Source organism: Lepisosteus oculatus, chromosome 5, assembly GCF_040954835.1.
Source record: "Lepisosteus oculatus isolate fLepOcu1 chromosome 5, fLepOcu1.hap2, whole genome shotgun sequence".
NCBI lineage: Eukaryota > Metazoa > Chordata > Actinopteri > Semionotiformes > Lepisosteidae > Lepisosteus > Lepisosteus oculatus.
In genome coordinates this window covers 30,597,461-30,610,837 of record NC_090700.1, presented here as the reverse complement: position 1 = coordinate 30,610,837, position 13,377 = coordinate 30,597,461, and the positions used below count along the sequence as shown (strand labels likewise).

At 43.1% G+C, this 13,377-nt stretch overlaps 2 protein-coding genes and 1 non-coding gene across 4 annotated transcripts in view; 2 read left to right on the top strand and 1 right to left on the bottom strand.

The window, feature by feature from the left end:
- Positions 1–260: 260 nt before the first annotated feature.
- On the top strand, positions 261–646 carry LOC138239323 (small Cajal body-specific RNA 2). Its single transcript, XR_011189795.1, has one exon. It is a non-coding gene; the product is annotated as a small Cajal body-specific RNA 2 (non-coding RNA).
- Positions 647–1,715: 1,069 nt separating this feature from the next.
- cfap276 (cilia and flagella associated protein 276) lies at positions 1,716–6,365 on the bottom strand. Of its 2 annotated transcripts, XM_069190276.1 has the most exons (5): positions 6,225–6,362; positions 5,809–5,925; positions 5,127–5,242; positions 3,037–3,155; positions 1,903–2,039 (listed from the first exon to the last, which is right to left on the bottom strand). In XM_069190276.1, the coding sequence occupies exons 1-5, from the start codon at positions 6,303–6,305 to the stop codon at positions 1,969–1,971; spliced, it is 504 nt and encodes a 167-aa protein (XP_069046377.1). In that variant the 5' UTR covers positions 6,306–6,362; the 3' UTR covers positions 1,903–1,968. The 2 variants fall into 2 exon arrangements, with proteins under 2 accessions (XP_015197632.2, XP_069046377.1); XM_015342146.2 differs by lacking the exon at positions 3,037–3,155 and having other exon boundaries at positions 1,716–2,039; positions 6,225–6,365.
- Positions 6,366–8,475: 2,110 nt separating this feature from the next.
- elapor1 (endosome-lysosome associated apoptosis and autophagy regulator 1) overlaps positions 8,476–13,377 on the top strand; it is a 43,973-nt gene continuing 39,071 nt past the window's right edge. The window contains exon 1 of the mRNA XM_006628294.3: positions 8,476–8,844. Within this exon, the coding sequence (XP_006628357.3) occupies positions 8,710–8,844 (135 nt within the window). The 5' untranslated portion in view covers positions 8,476–8,709. The remainder of the gene's footprint in view (positions 8,845–13,377) is intronic.

Sequence of the window (13,377 nt, the reverse complement as noted above, 5' to 3'; positions counted from 1 at the left end):
CAGGAACTAATTCTGAGGCTTAAATCGATATTATTGTATTGGAAATCGTTTTGCTTAAAAATAGATGAAGCGCGAAAAAGCTTTGAAGTTAAAGAGTCTTGTTTTTTAAAAAGAAGCATCTGCAATTTGCTACACCTATTCCAGTCACTAGAGGGCGCTCCTCGGTATTGTCTTCAGTAGTTTGAAGCGGATGCAGTACCGTGATGCACCGCAGTACAGTTTAAAACTCGGCGTGTGGGGCGTGGATTCATCATTGGGTTGGAAGAGAGAGGGTGAGTGTGTTGTGGATCTGGTTGCGCGGGTGAGTCGGTGAGTGGGTGAGCGTTTCAAAGTGTGTGTGTGAATGTTTGATGGTTGTGAGTGCGACTGTTTGAATTGGGGAAAAAAATATAAAAACTACACCGTGATCTTATTTGATCGAGTCGGGGTTCCGGTCCTGCTCCGACTTGAGATGATAATACCCGACATGCGAGCCGGTTCCTCCGGCGATGTGCATGAGGCATGATCGTTGCTTGCAGGGCCTTCACCACTACTTGTGGTTCAGAAATGATGAATTGATCAGATATACTAGAGCTGGGGATGTCTCGGGGGGTTTACCCCTCGGGCTTTTCCTCGGCCTGTGAGTATAGAGGCGATTCTGATCTGACCATAACCGCTTTGTACTGCACAACTTGCTTGGAAGCACGTCCTCTTCGTACGGAGACTGCTCGAGAGGCGGCAATATTAACAATGCGAAACCCGTCTTCGTCTACGTGCCTGTTTGTACGAGAAAATGTTCAGCGTGCTATGAAATTGGGTGTTCAAGGTACAGAACATAAATCCAATTCGTTACGTCTGTCGCCGAAAACGTGATAGCAGGATCTTTTCGTTCTTCTCGGTTCTTGTGAACGTTAATAAAACCCCATCACGTGATTCGTGCAGTTTCGGAAAGTATTTTGTGCCCCTACATTGGTTTTTAAATACATTTAGAAGTGTACGCCTCTGACGCTTTAAAACGGTGACGCGTGTTGAGCGGCGTTTGTGTGATTTATTCTTATTCGTGTTTTTTTTTTTTGCTTTAACATATCGGAAAGTTTCTTCATTAAAAGACGAAACCAAAATTCAGGTACACATTTTTATAAAATGTAAAAAGACTGTTTACAATGGGCTTCTAAATATTGTGTACAATATCAGTTTCTAAACGATATAAAGCCTTAAATGTATCCAGAACTTTTTAATAAACTGAGCCGCTTGAGCACCAATGGGTTGTAGTCTCATTTTTTGTAGTGGGGGTTTCTTTTGTTTCTTAAGTTCTGTTTCTGGTTGAGGCTCTGATTGATGGAACACGAAGGGAGAGCAACAGCTGATGAGCCTGTTCTGCCAGTCTCAGTGCCCTGTTGATATTAAGTCCTGAAAGCCCAAAAGCGTATTAAATTGTAAACCAAGTATATTGGTAACATTAAGGATTTCCTATGCATGGGTCTGGATTTCATGGATTGTGTAGTGATAAGTCTTACTTCTCTAATGGGACTGGGGCTCAGAACATTTCCCATTAAAATAACTGTACATAAGCACAGATCTGCTTTTGAAATATTGATGAAGGTTGCTGTGCTGGGTTTTGGAAATAGACTTAATACTCGAGTATTTGGGATCTTCCTAAAAAAAAGTGTTTCCTGTATTAGGTGTGTTTTCTTACTCTGGGGTAAAAAAAAATAAGCAGACAGATGAGACACTAATGATTTTAAACAATTTTATACACCACTGACCAGCTGCTGCAGCCTATAAGCTTTTCCGAACAAACTGGCTTGAAAGGTTTCTCTGCTGCACCCCCCACCAGGACTATGCACTCTGCTGGTAGAGAGTGCGGCTTGTGAAAGACCTGCGTCTGTGTGGTCTGCCATGTTCAGAGAGCGTTAACAGTGAGAAGTTGCTCATCTGCAGAAGCAGGTGAAGAGGGTTTATTGCAAGGTAAAGAACTGTTCAGAAGCATTAGGTAGAGTAGAATCCTCCATCCTGTTTCCTGGAGTAGCCTCGGTTTGTGGATGCATTGTGATGGCTCTCTGGGAAGACAAAGGGAGAGTTGGGTGAACATCTCACCCCTGGGGTGACACTTATTCGCAGCAGCACGCTGTCATTGTTGTCTTTTGAATACATGTCAAAGAACCATGAAGGGCGTTAAGGGTGCAACCACACAAGCAACATGGGTCAAAGTGTAATGTAAATTTAAACTAATGTGCCTGCTTTCAAGGCGTTCTCAAAGTACAGAGAAAGGCCTCTTTGCTCTCTGAATAGGTTGATGTTTCCTGCTGTTGGTATAAATGGAAACATTCCTTGCAAATGCAATAATAGCACAATGGAGGCAGAATAATCTCCTTTCATCCTTGTGGACCACTTCAGAGTTAAGTGGCATGGTAAACATAGTAAATTGTGGGAAATATTTGTGGTTGGGCAGATACAGTAGATGTGCATACCTCAGAAAAGTGCCGGTCTATTGCATTTGAATTACCTGAATATAGTGTTTTTCAGCTACTTAATCTATGGTTACCTTACTTTAAAGGGCTTTATTTAACAGAGTACCTGCATGAAAACAAGGGGAAAATCAAGAGTTGATAAATGTGACCAGCCCAGCAGTCATCAATCCTAGAGAGATGCACCAGTGTAAACTAATGTCCATCAATGTGAATCGGATATCACACACTGAGCGATAAAGAGATGGACACCCTTCTGGGCTTAATAAATGGAAAAGTGCAAATTGAAAGCTGCAGTGTAGGTGGGGAACCTTATCTGGTTGAATAATAATGACAGTGCAATCTTGTCTCTTTAAAAAGGCTTTATGAATTCAGCCTCTGAGCCTTGTCCTTTTACAACAAAGCAAGTGAGCTGAACGAGCCTTCTCCCTTAATGTGCTGAGCCAATTTTATGACTAGCAAAATGTTCAGAGTTGTTTCTCTGGTTCCTGGATGTAATTTGTATCTGTAGATGAATCTGTTTGTAAAATGGAATGTTGTTGGTCTATGACGTTACTGCCAGACTGTGGCCTGGAGCCTCACTGCTCACCTATGGTTCCCTCTATGCTGTAGATGGAGGCTTTCTGGGGGCTGACCCAAAATTTGATGGGCAGTTTCTGGAGCTCAGGCTGTGGAGGCTTTTCTTTCACACGGTTCTTGAGAATCCTCCTGAAAAGGTCCAAATGTTTTCATCAGAACCTCTGATATCAACCTTGATATAATTATGAATTGTTGTGTCACTAGGAAACAAGAGACTTGATCTATCCTTCCGTTTTCTAACCATTTTGTCCCATTCAGGGGGAGCTGAAGCCTGTCCTGGCAGGTAAGCGGAGGAAGGCAGGATACATCCTGGACAGGACGCCAGTCCATCACAGGGTACACACACAAGGCGCAAACACACTCACACCAGGGCCAGTTTGTCCAGAAGCCCGTTAACTTACCCGTACGTTTTGGGGGCTGTGGAAGGCAACTAAAGCACCCGGAGGAAACCCACAGGAACACAGAGAGAACATACAAACTCCACACAGACAACATGTCAGTTCAGGAATTGAGCTAGGAATTGAATTGCTAGGCAGCAATGCTAATCACTCTACCATCGTTCTGTCCTGCTTCTGAACTAATTTCTCTTCAATGAGTTTTTCTTCACCCAGGAGGACAAGGAAACTTGTGTATCATTCTTAAAAAAACAGAGGGGCTTCATACTGAAACGAGGGCCATCTTTCAAATCCTCAAATAGAGGCTCACACCAGGCACAGGTTCAGCCTCAGCTAAGAGAGGGGGAGTGGGATAGGAGGCACTCCTTCACTGTGAAAGAGCAAAGTGTTCATGCCAAATAAGACTGTCTGCCACATCAATCATCAACTCACTTGCATCTCTGAAGAGTAGTTGTACTAAGACTTAAATTTGCAGGTTTAGTGCTCTGAATGTTGCTTTTTTCCCTCAGCTTTGTTCTTCACAGAACTGGTACAGCAGAAATGCTGCCACACCTAAGAAGGATGAGCACCTCCAGTCCTCAAGGGCCACGTAGTGTTTTGGTTATTGTTCCACCTCTCATTGGATTGAATTTAATTAATTATTTTGATTAAAGTCATGCCTTTCCACTGCCCTAAATAATACATTTCCAATGAATAAGGACCCATAAAAGCTGCAGGGATCCTGCCTTTGGGGAATGGAATTGCACATCCCTGTCTCAGTTTAACACCCCTGTTTGGCTTAACATCCCGATGGGCTCTCAGTTTAATCATTTGCTCCGTCAGCCTTCCTTAATCAGTTTCAGCTCTTGTAAAACTTGAAAGCAAAGATCTCATGTTTCTAGTAAGATGGTGAGAGATTGCTTGAAGCCTTCCAACACTGAAGAGCTGAAAATGAAAAGGTCAGGATACAGAATGCACTACATTTGATTAAGCGGACAAGAATTCAGCTAGAATAAAAACGGCACATTAGAAGCCAGATTGATCTGCCCTGCCTCACAGAAAGCTATCTTATAGCATTTTTCAGGGCTGCCACTATGGCTTTTGGCACTAGTCTTTGACTTTATTATACCAACATTATAATAATAATAGCTTACATTATATAGCACTTTTCGGGACACTCCACTCAAAGAGCTTTACAGGTAATGGGGACTCCCCTACACGACCACCAGTATGCAGCCCCACCTGAATGATGAGACAGCATTTATAGTGTGCCAGTACCCTCCCCACACACCAGCTATCAGTGGGGAGGAGAACAGAGTGCTGAAGCCAATTCATAGATGGGAATTATTAGGAGGCCAATGGAAAATTTGGCCAGGACACCGGGATAACACCCCTACACTTTTTGAGAAATGCCCTGGGATGTTTAATGACCACATAGAGTCAGGACGTCTGTGCTACATCTCATCCAAAGGACAACACCCTTTTTACAGTATCGGGTCTCCATCACTATACTGGAGATATTAAGATTCACACAGACTGGAGGGTGAGCGCCCTCTGCTGGCCCCACTTGCACCTCTTCCTGTCTCCTAGCTATAATTTATGATTAGTCTCTAGAGGAGATGCACACAAGCATGTAAAAAATATAGATTTTAGTTAAGTGCCACTTTTCTCACTTAAAACCTCGCAGTCGGTGGCTGATTGGATCTCCTGGCCACTGTGATCTCACCCGTGGTCTTCAGTGAATGTCTCTCTCTGGTACAGGGTCTCGTTCTTGTCCTTCAGGAACTCCTCGTGGTGGTCGTACAAGGATTTCAGCTGGAAGTCCAGCCTGTCCTGCGGGACCTAGGGGGCAAAGACAGAAAATGCATTTTCAGAGAAGCTGATCGCTGTGCTTGTGCAGCCCCATGGTTGAGCATTTTAGTAACCATGATAACCATCCATGATCAGAAAGTCTTGTTTTTCACCCTAGACAGGACATCAGTGCATTGCACTGTCCATACACACAATTTATAGACCACTTAACCGAAGGATCCAGAAGATATTACAGCCTTTAAATCATAAATGGATGAAGACCGGGAGCAATTTATGATCAATTTAAAAAGCAGTCAGTCAGAGATCATCAGGAACAGAACAATATCTCCCAGCCCTTGAGGACCAGTGTTCACCTCAAGTAGTCTCACTTGTTTAGTTCATCAGTAGCTCAAACAAGTGTTCCTGCTCTATACAGACCCAAGAGTTAGTCTAGCCCCACACGTCTTTAAAAACTGTAGCACCTGGAGGAAACCGCCATAGACATGAACATGCAGACTCCACACAGAAGGGTACACTAATCCGGGATGAAATCCTATGATGCAAAATGCATTCATGTGACTATATTTTCATTCAGACTGCACGTGTGTGATTCTTACCTCTGGATCGAAATACAGGACCTCTCTTCTGGCGCTGGACAGTGTAGCTCTGGCGTTCAGACGATTCCAGGGGTCTTCGTTCTGTGCCAGGTGAGTGGGTTTCGAGTAGGGCACCTTCTGAAGGAACAAGGTAGAGAGAGCCTGTCAATACTTTATCTCCCACTGTATAGATTAGTCCTTTGGTAAAACAAGTTCAAATTTCAGATCCTTCTATGATTTTTTTTTGGAAATAAGCTTTTCTATTAAATATACTTGTTTTTGTAGACATTTGTTATGACAATTAAATTAAAAACCGATTATGTTTAGTTATTTTGTCAACATGTACCCTATCTTAATACAACGCATTTCATTGTTGTGCAGAGAACATATGGTTTTTATTATTAAAAAGCGAAAAACGTTTGCACGTTGTGTTTTACCTGACAGTTCTTCGGTTTACCGATAAAGGTGTCGTCGTTTTCATATTTTGGGTACGGAAAGGGGTCTCGAGATCGTGGCATCTCTAGATGCGGCAGAACTTTCTGTACTTTTCCTACAGGACACTCAGACTGTGTACACTGGCCACTGGGGTTGCTAGGAGACCCACTGTGACGTGTCCTTTGTCACTTTCACACGTCACTTGACCCGTCGAACGTCATCTCTTCTCGATGCGGAGGGGATTAATAAGAACTTTTATTTATTAAGCGACTTTCCAAACCCAAGGACGCTGTACATAATGATAGAGATAAAAAGAGAAAACAATACAATAAGAAGTAAATAAAATGAAGCAGGAACATACATTTTTGGATAAACTGTAAACCAATCAGATTTAGGTCCTAGTAAAAAGGTGAGTTTTAAGTTTAGATTTGAGAAAGAGTCAATGAATTTGCCTCTCGAAGAGTCGGAGGAAGGGCATTCCATAACAATGGAGCAGTGACAGAAACATGAAGGAATTAAGAGAAGTGTGATGAAGCCAGACTGTTCAGAGCCTTATGAACAGTAACAGGAGCTTACATTGTATACCTGACTATATAGGCCCGGGAAGATAAAAATACACAAATGAGCAATTAAGAAATAAATGCGTTGATAACTAAGTATTGAGATACGTGTATGTCGGTTTAGACATGGATTTTGTAATATACCTTTCGATATGTAATTCTATACACAGCAATGCATTTATTTACACATTAACTAATTTCTACATCTAAACCAATTTAAACTAACCAACCAGTTACATTTAAACCAGTAGTAACTGGATTAATGATGCAGTTTCTTTCTTATTAACAGGAGACCATCATTAATAAACGAGTAGGTAGCTGCGTCACCATATGTAAGACGCAAAGGAACAGGTTAAAGTTTATTCCATGCTGAAAATGCGGGAAAGAGACACAAAGTTTCGGCTGTGAAGCCTTCTCAGCAGAGAAATAAATTCAAACCAATGTTTTGTTTTGTTTTTTCAATATCGGCACCGTTTATAAAGGGAAGATGGGTTGATTCTGGACCTGGGGTTTGTTTTAAAACCTAGCGAGTGTAACATTCCTATAAAATAGACAGACAAACACACAGGATCCCATCTGGGAGCTCTTGTGCTAACGAACCTGCTGGTAGAGGATGTTACAAACGCTAATCTTAATCTGTAATCCTGTCATATTTTTTTAGACCGTGGATTTAAGAAACTAAAACTAACTACAAAATAGGCTGTCTTGGGTGGAGAACCTGCTGTAAACCCCGGGTATTGTGAAACGTATTTGAGATCTACACCTGTCCTTGTTAACACAAACACGAGTTTTGAATTGCAGTTAGCACAGAGTCTTCGGTTTATTTTGAATGGAGCTATTGATTCCGACGGGTGTGTGTGCTGTTAGCTCAGACAGGGCCTCAGTGGAGAATTTGAAGAGTGGGCGCCTGGAAGTCTGAAGCGGTTTTTAGTAGGACTTTGAGAGCGACTGCTTAATTTCTGTTTCTGCCCTGGGAGGCCCGAGAGCCCTGGGTCTATACTGTCAGGTGGTCGCTGTGGTTTGTGTCCCCAGTACACTGTCAGGATGGGCAGAGTTTCAGGTCAATGTCCCATAGCGCAACACTGACCCATTAAACGCACATCAGAAGCTGCTTAGGCATCGAGGAAATGACACTTGGGATTCTGACAAGCGAATTAATCCGGTTTTAGCGGCGGAACTGTAGCGCAGTGGTTAGTGTTCCGGCTGCAGTGCTGGGGCCCGGGGTTCAGTTCAGAAAATGGGGTGATTTCTGTGTGACTTTTGTATGTTTCCTCCGGTGCTCTGGTTTCCACCCACGGTCCAAAAATTACTGGAAGGTTGATTGGCTTCTGGGAAACTGGCACTGGTGTGAGTGTCTGTGTGTGCCCCTAGATGGGCTGGCGTCCTGTCCGGGTTCTACCTGGCTCTGGCTCCCCCGCGACCGTTAATCGGTTAGAAAATGGAGGGACGGAAATGTATTAATGGATCATTTTAGTTACTTCTTGATTCGTGAAAATAAGATTGGCATTTTTAGAAACATAACAAGCAAATGTATTGTAAAGTACAGTGGCAGACTGTAGCAACAGTCAATTGGTAAAATTAAGTCTTACCAATTAAAATATGAGAGATTGACTACAAGGCGGGTTGCCTATTGTTATGTGGTAAATCCGGGCACAGTAGGTGGCGCGCCTGAAAAGGTGGAAACGCCTCATTCCCACCTGTGCTGCCTGCGGCTTCGGCACTTCCCGTGTCCGCCGAGTGGCGGCAGAGAGCCGCAGTGCCGAGGTGTGTATATAATGAGCCATGATGGCTATTAAACAGGCGCTCAGTCAGTAGGAAGAGCATCCGGGAGCGCTGGGACATCAGTATCTTCCCATCGCTTTCATCGGCTGTCACTCTCACTAGAATCCCAGGCACAGCGCCTAGTACCTCAGTGAAGACAGACAGGATGGGCTTAAACGGTCTATTTTCAAAGACGTGGAGTCTTCCGACCTGCCTCCTGGTCTCCAGCTACCTCTCTGTGTGGATTGTGTCTGTCCCAGGGGGGACAGCGCAGGAGAGACAGCTGCCCATGTGTAAGGAGGTAAGGACCCATCCGAGACGAACGCTCTGAATGGGTTAGATATATAAAAACCGGCTCTGAAAGACTGGGTCTTTGGGGCTCAAACACTACCCCAGCTTTTACAGGGCTGTCGTTTTGTACGTGGAAAAAAAAACACCTGTTGAAATAGTCATTTTCCATATTCGTTTACTCAAGTGCCTGAGGAAATTGATGAGACACCTGGACAGGTGTATGCAGAGCCATATGCTGTCGCTGTGGTTTTGCATTTTATTTTAATCAAGTATAATCAACAGGTATCATCTTTAGGCAGCATGTATGTGCATCCTAGGTCTGAAAACACTGGCGGTACAGTAGTCTGTTTAAAGAGCCCATGCAGTGTCTCGAAAGACAGGCTGTCGACAAATTTTAAAGCCTTACCGCTTTCAAACCTCCTGAGAAAAATAGTTCTTGTTTCACAATAGATTTCTCTTTGTGAGAAATGCTTTAAAGAATCTCTATTTCTTATTCGAGAAAAGGGTACCACGATCTCTATTAAACCTTTATTAACTATATATTAATCATGATTAATTTTAGTAACCCATACAAAATCGAGGATTACAGTGAAATTGCCTTTAATGAATGTGTTCTCCAAAGAAACAGATGGTGCGAGGCAGGTGTACGCGCGTTGTCAGATGGACCTTCAGTTGGAGTGCAGTTTGACATTAACCAGAGTGAAGTTAAAGATGTTATATTTTCCTTCCTTATAATTCTTTCAAAAAATGGAACAAAACACGTTTTCTGCAAATGAAAATTCTAAATTCTAAATCCTAAAACTCACAGCAGTCTTTTGTGCAAAGCGCCTTTTCGAAGAGGACTCCCTAAGGGAAACACAATACAGCAAACGATCAGTTTCTATTTCTTTATTTCTTTCTATTTCTAAGTACCTGTGTAGTAGGTACTTAGAAATAGATGTGTAGTACCATCTCAAATTAGTTTGTAATAAGTAGTGTAACAGTGGGGCAATTTAAAACTACAGTGGGACTGACAGATCTATAAATACATACAGTTCTGTAAATCGGTTTGCTCGCAGGGTATGTGAAAAAAACGATTAATCTGCAAGAGAATCTAAACTACCCTTAAAACAATCTGAGTCATTGGATACATGAATTGGAATAGGTATTTTTTAAGTCTTTATAATTTACATATGTTTGTTTTAGGAATTAACTTATAACCTTGGTTTGGATCCAGGGTGCCACATCTGTAACTGAAATTCTGAAGAGGTTACAGTGGGGTTCTGCGTTACCCTACAGCCTGCAAAATAACCAGCAGAGGTCAATTCCATACTGAAAAGTAGAAATAAAGAACCCAGATTTTTTGGCTGTTGTGCCTTCTTCATTAGAAGGCTGAGGAGCCATAGTTTTTCTTTCTATGTTTAAATCAGTTTGAGCTCATCTTGTATTAATGCTTATGTGATAATGGTACTGCTGGGCTCAGTGGTTAGCATTGCTGCCTTGTACTGTGGTGGCCCTGGGTTCAGTTCCTGAGGTGCTGTCTGTGTGGAGTTTGCATGTTCACCCTGTGTTTGTGTGAGCTTCCCCTCATCAAACCTCATCAAGTTTAATTAGGGTCTCTAAATCCTGCCTGTGTGGATGCATGCTCTGTGCTGGACTGGTCCCATCCAAAGTGTATTCCTGCCTTTTATCCTACATTTGTTGGATAAGATCCAGGTGGCCGTGGCCCTTATTAGTAACTTCCATCAGTGCATTTTCTAACTTCTTCTCCCAGTTCATGGTCGCGTTGGAACCAGAGCGTATCCCGGCAGGCTATTAGTAATGCATTTCTGTTAGATGTGTGAATAGTAGGAGCCACAGTGATGAGTCATGACGTGCTGGGTTCAGTCCTGGACTTGAGGGTCTATCTGTGTGGAGTTTGTATGTTCTCCCCGTGTTTGTATGAGTGTCCTCCGGGTGCTCCGGTCCAAAAGCATACTGGGAGGTTAAAACTTCTTGGAAAACTGGCCCAGGCGTGAGTGTGTGCTTGTCTGTGTGTCTCTCTGCCCTGTGACGGACTTGCGTCCCATTCAGGGTGTATCCTGCCTTGCTCCTGCGACCCCACGGCCCTAAATTGGTAGAAGCACTTTGAAAATGGATGGGTGTTTGGATGGTAACCTCCTCTTGAACAGCAGGTGATTTGTAGTTGTTGATTTTCTTGACACATACTGATAAAGCTGGTCATCCTGTTCCAAACGTGTTGCGGAAACGCCAGATCAGCACAGTCGTCATCGTGCTGCTGCCTGCCGCTGCACAGTGTCCATCCGCGAATGGACACGCGTTGTAACTGTGAGTCCAGCCTGCGCAATCGGTTAATCAGATTTGATCTTAGACAGTGCCCACGTGTGTGCTCCGGTCCTTTGTTTCTTTGTCAAGCCTGTTGGGTTGACTTTGTCAGTACCCTTCAGAGTTTTGAGCACCTGTACAGTGTCTGCCCATTATCCATCTCTGCTCAAGATCGAAGAGATTTGTCTCTTTATGACTTGATGACTGTTGGATTAGGACTGTTTCTAGCTGGTCATTGTTCAGGCATTCCCTGGGCACCGATGTCCTGTCTATTTTAAAGTGACAAAGACTGTATTCTCTTGTAGTACGTCCCTCAGTTTAAATATTGCTCTCTTCACTATTCCTCTGTGTTTTGTTGTCTTGTTTTAATTAGTGTAACAGGCTCATGCTCCCTAGGGTGGGATTCATCTTGGTTGGAAAGGGGTGGTAGAAGCAGGGCTGTGAGATACGGCAAGCGCTTTCTTCTTAGAGAGAGATCGCTTTATAAGCCACGTAAGAATTAGCATATTAGCCATTTGTCTTTTCGCATACCCCAGCTTGCTCTCCATGAGACACACAGACAGGGAGAGAAGCTTGGGGTCAGAGCAGAGGGTGAGCCATTTGTACGGTGCCCCTGGAGCAACTGGTTAAAGGCCTTGCTCAGGGACCCAACGGAATTTAATCCGCCAACTTTCCAGCCACAGGTGCAGATCCTAAGCCACGGTGCCAACGCTCCGCCCCGTGTTGGGGTGCTACTGGTCACTCCAGGTCCTCTTATCTGTGACGAGATACAGGACTTCAAATTGAGGACTGTCAGAGACTCTTCTCAGGTTTTTATGTTAATATGCAACAGCTATGAAAAGTGCTCTGTCAATGCAAAAGATATGTGTCCTTAATATGCTAATGTTTTAGCCTGGAGCTGCCTTAAATGTCACAACCTGGCCTGCAATGGGAAGAACACAAAACTGCAGTGTTCCTAGTGTGCTTCACAACTGATATAACTGGAAACAGCTCTTATTTGCATTTAGACAGGGGTGATTCATACTGCTTAGTGCGTTGTCCTGAAGTTTTCTTTGTGTAGGATTTTCATGCTGTTTGTATGATGAATTGGCAGTGCATGGTGTACTTAGACACATCTAAGTCTCCGCATCTATTAAACAAAAATAGTGTTAAAAATGACACCCAGCTACACTAACCCTTCATCTGTCACTGCTGAAAAGATGGATTTAGACAGGAAAAGAACTGCTGACTCCGTCAGCTGATACTTCTTGGAGCAAAACGTGTGAAGGTACAAAAATCATATTTTCATATACCAAAGGATGCATGTCTCAACTGCTTGGCAGAACAGATTGCAAAAAGGGTAGTCAAGGCGGAAGCTTTTGATATGGCAATACTTCTGTAGAAATCTCAAGACTGTAACGCTGATGGGTTCAATTTATTTTGAATAAAGTAGCATTGTTTTCCCCATTTAAAAAAAAACACAGCGGTTTTTGTTGCTGAAAATCTGAGGATGGTCTCACTTTGCACTATAGTTTTTTATCTGTTCATTTCATTTCAACCCTCTTAAAAAGTAAAAAGGGTGCCGATGTTAATCGCATCTGGTTTTTGAACACTTGTGAGTGTTCAGATAAGAGTCTAAATGAGAGGCTCAAAGGGACTCAGTTCAGGTTTGTGTAGAAGTGTCTGAATGGTGCTGGAGTTATAGATTCTCCTACTGATCTTTGTAAACAGATTAATTAAGACACATGGGTGAAATCTCACACTACATGGTCCACAATTATCATAGAACATCAGAAATATAGAGTGATACATTGGCTCAGTGGTTAGCATTGCTGCCTTGTAATGCGGGGTCCCTGGGCCCAATTCCTGGGGTGCTGTCTGTGTGGACATTGCATGTTTTCCTACTTGAATTCATATGTTCTCCCCATGTTTGAGTGGGATTCCTCTGGGTACTCTGGTTTCCACCCACAGTCAAAAGACATGCAAGGAAAAGTGTCCCCAGTGTGAGTGTGTACGTGTCCATATCTGTGTGTGTCCTGAGATGGACAGGCGTCATGTCTAGGGTGTATGGCTTGCTGGGATAGGGTTCGGCTCTCCTGTGACCCTGATTTGGATAAAGTGGTTGGAAAATGGATTGATGGATATAAATGGAAAAATAATCTGTTGAGGTGTCTTTTATTTGTAATATCCTGTTTTTCTGAAGATGTTTCCTGATTTATTCGGAATTGTCCAAATTACATTGTTTCCCCCGCTGTTTATA

Excerpts from the sequence above, each read along its gene's own strand:
- cfap276 (XM_069190276.1), bottom strand. The coding sequence starts at position 6,305 with ATGCCACGATCTCGAGACCCCTTTCCGTACCCAAAATATGAAAACGAC. Across the intron at positions 5,926-6,224 it reads GTAAACCGAAGAACTGTCAG|AAGGTGCCCTACTCGAAACC; the intron begins GTAAAACACAAC and ends TTGTTCCTTCAG. Across the intron at positions 5,243-5,808 it reads TCCTGTATTTCGATCCAGAG|GTCCCGCAGGACAGGCTGGA; the intron begins GTAAGAATCACA and ends TTTGCCCCCTAG.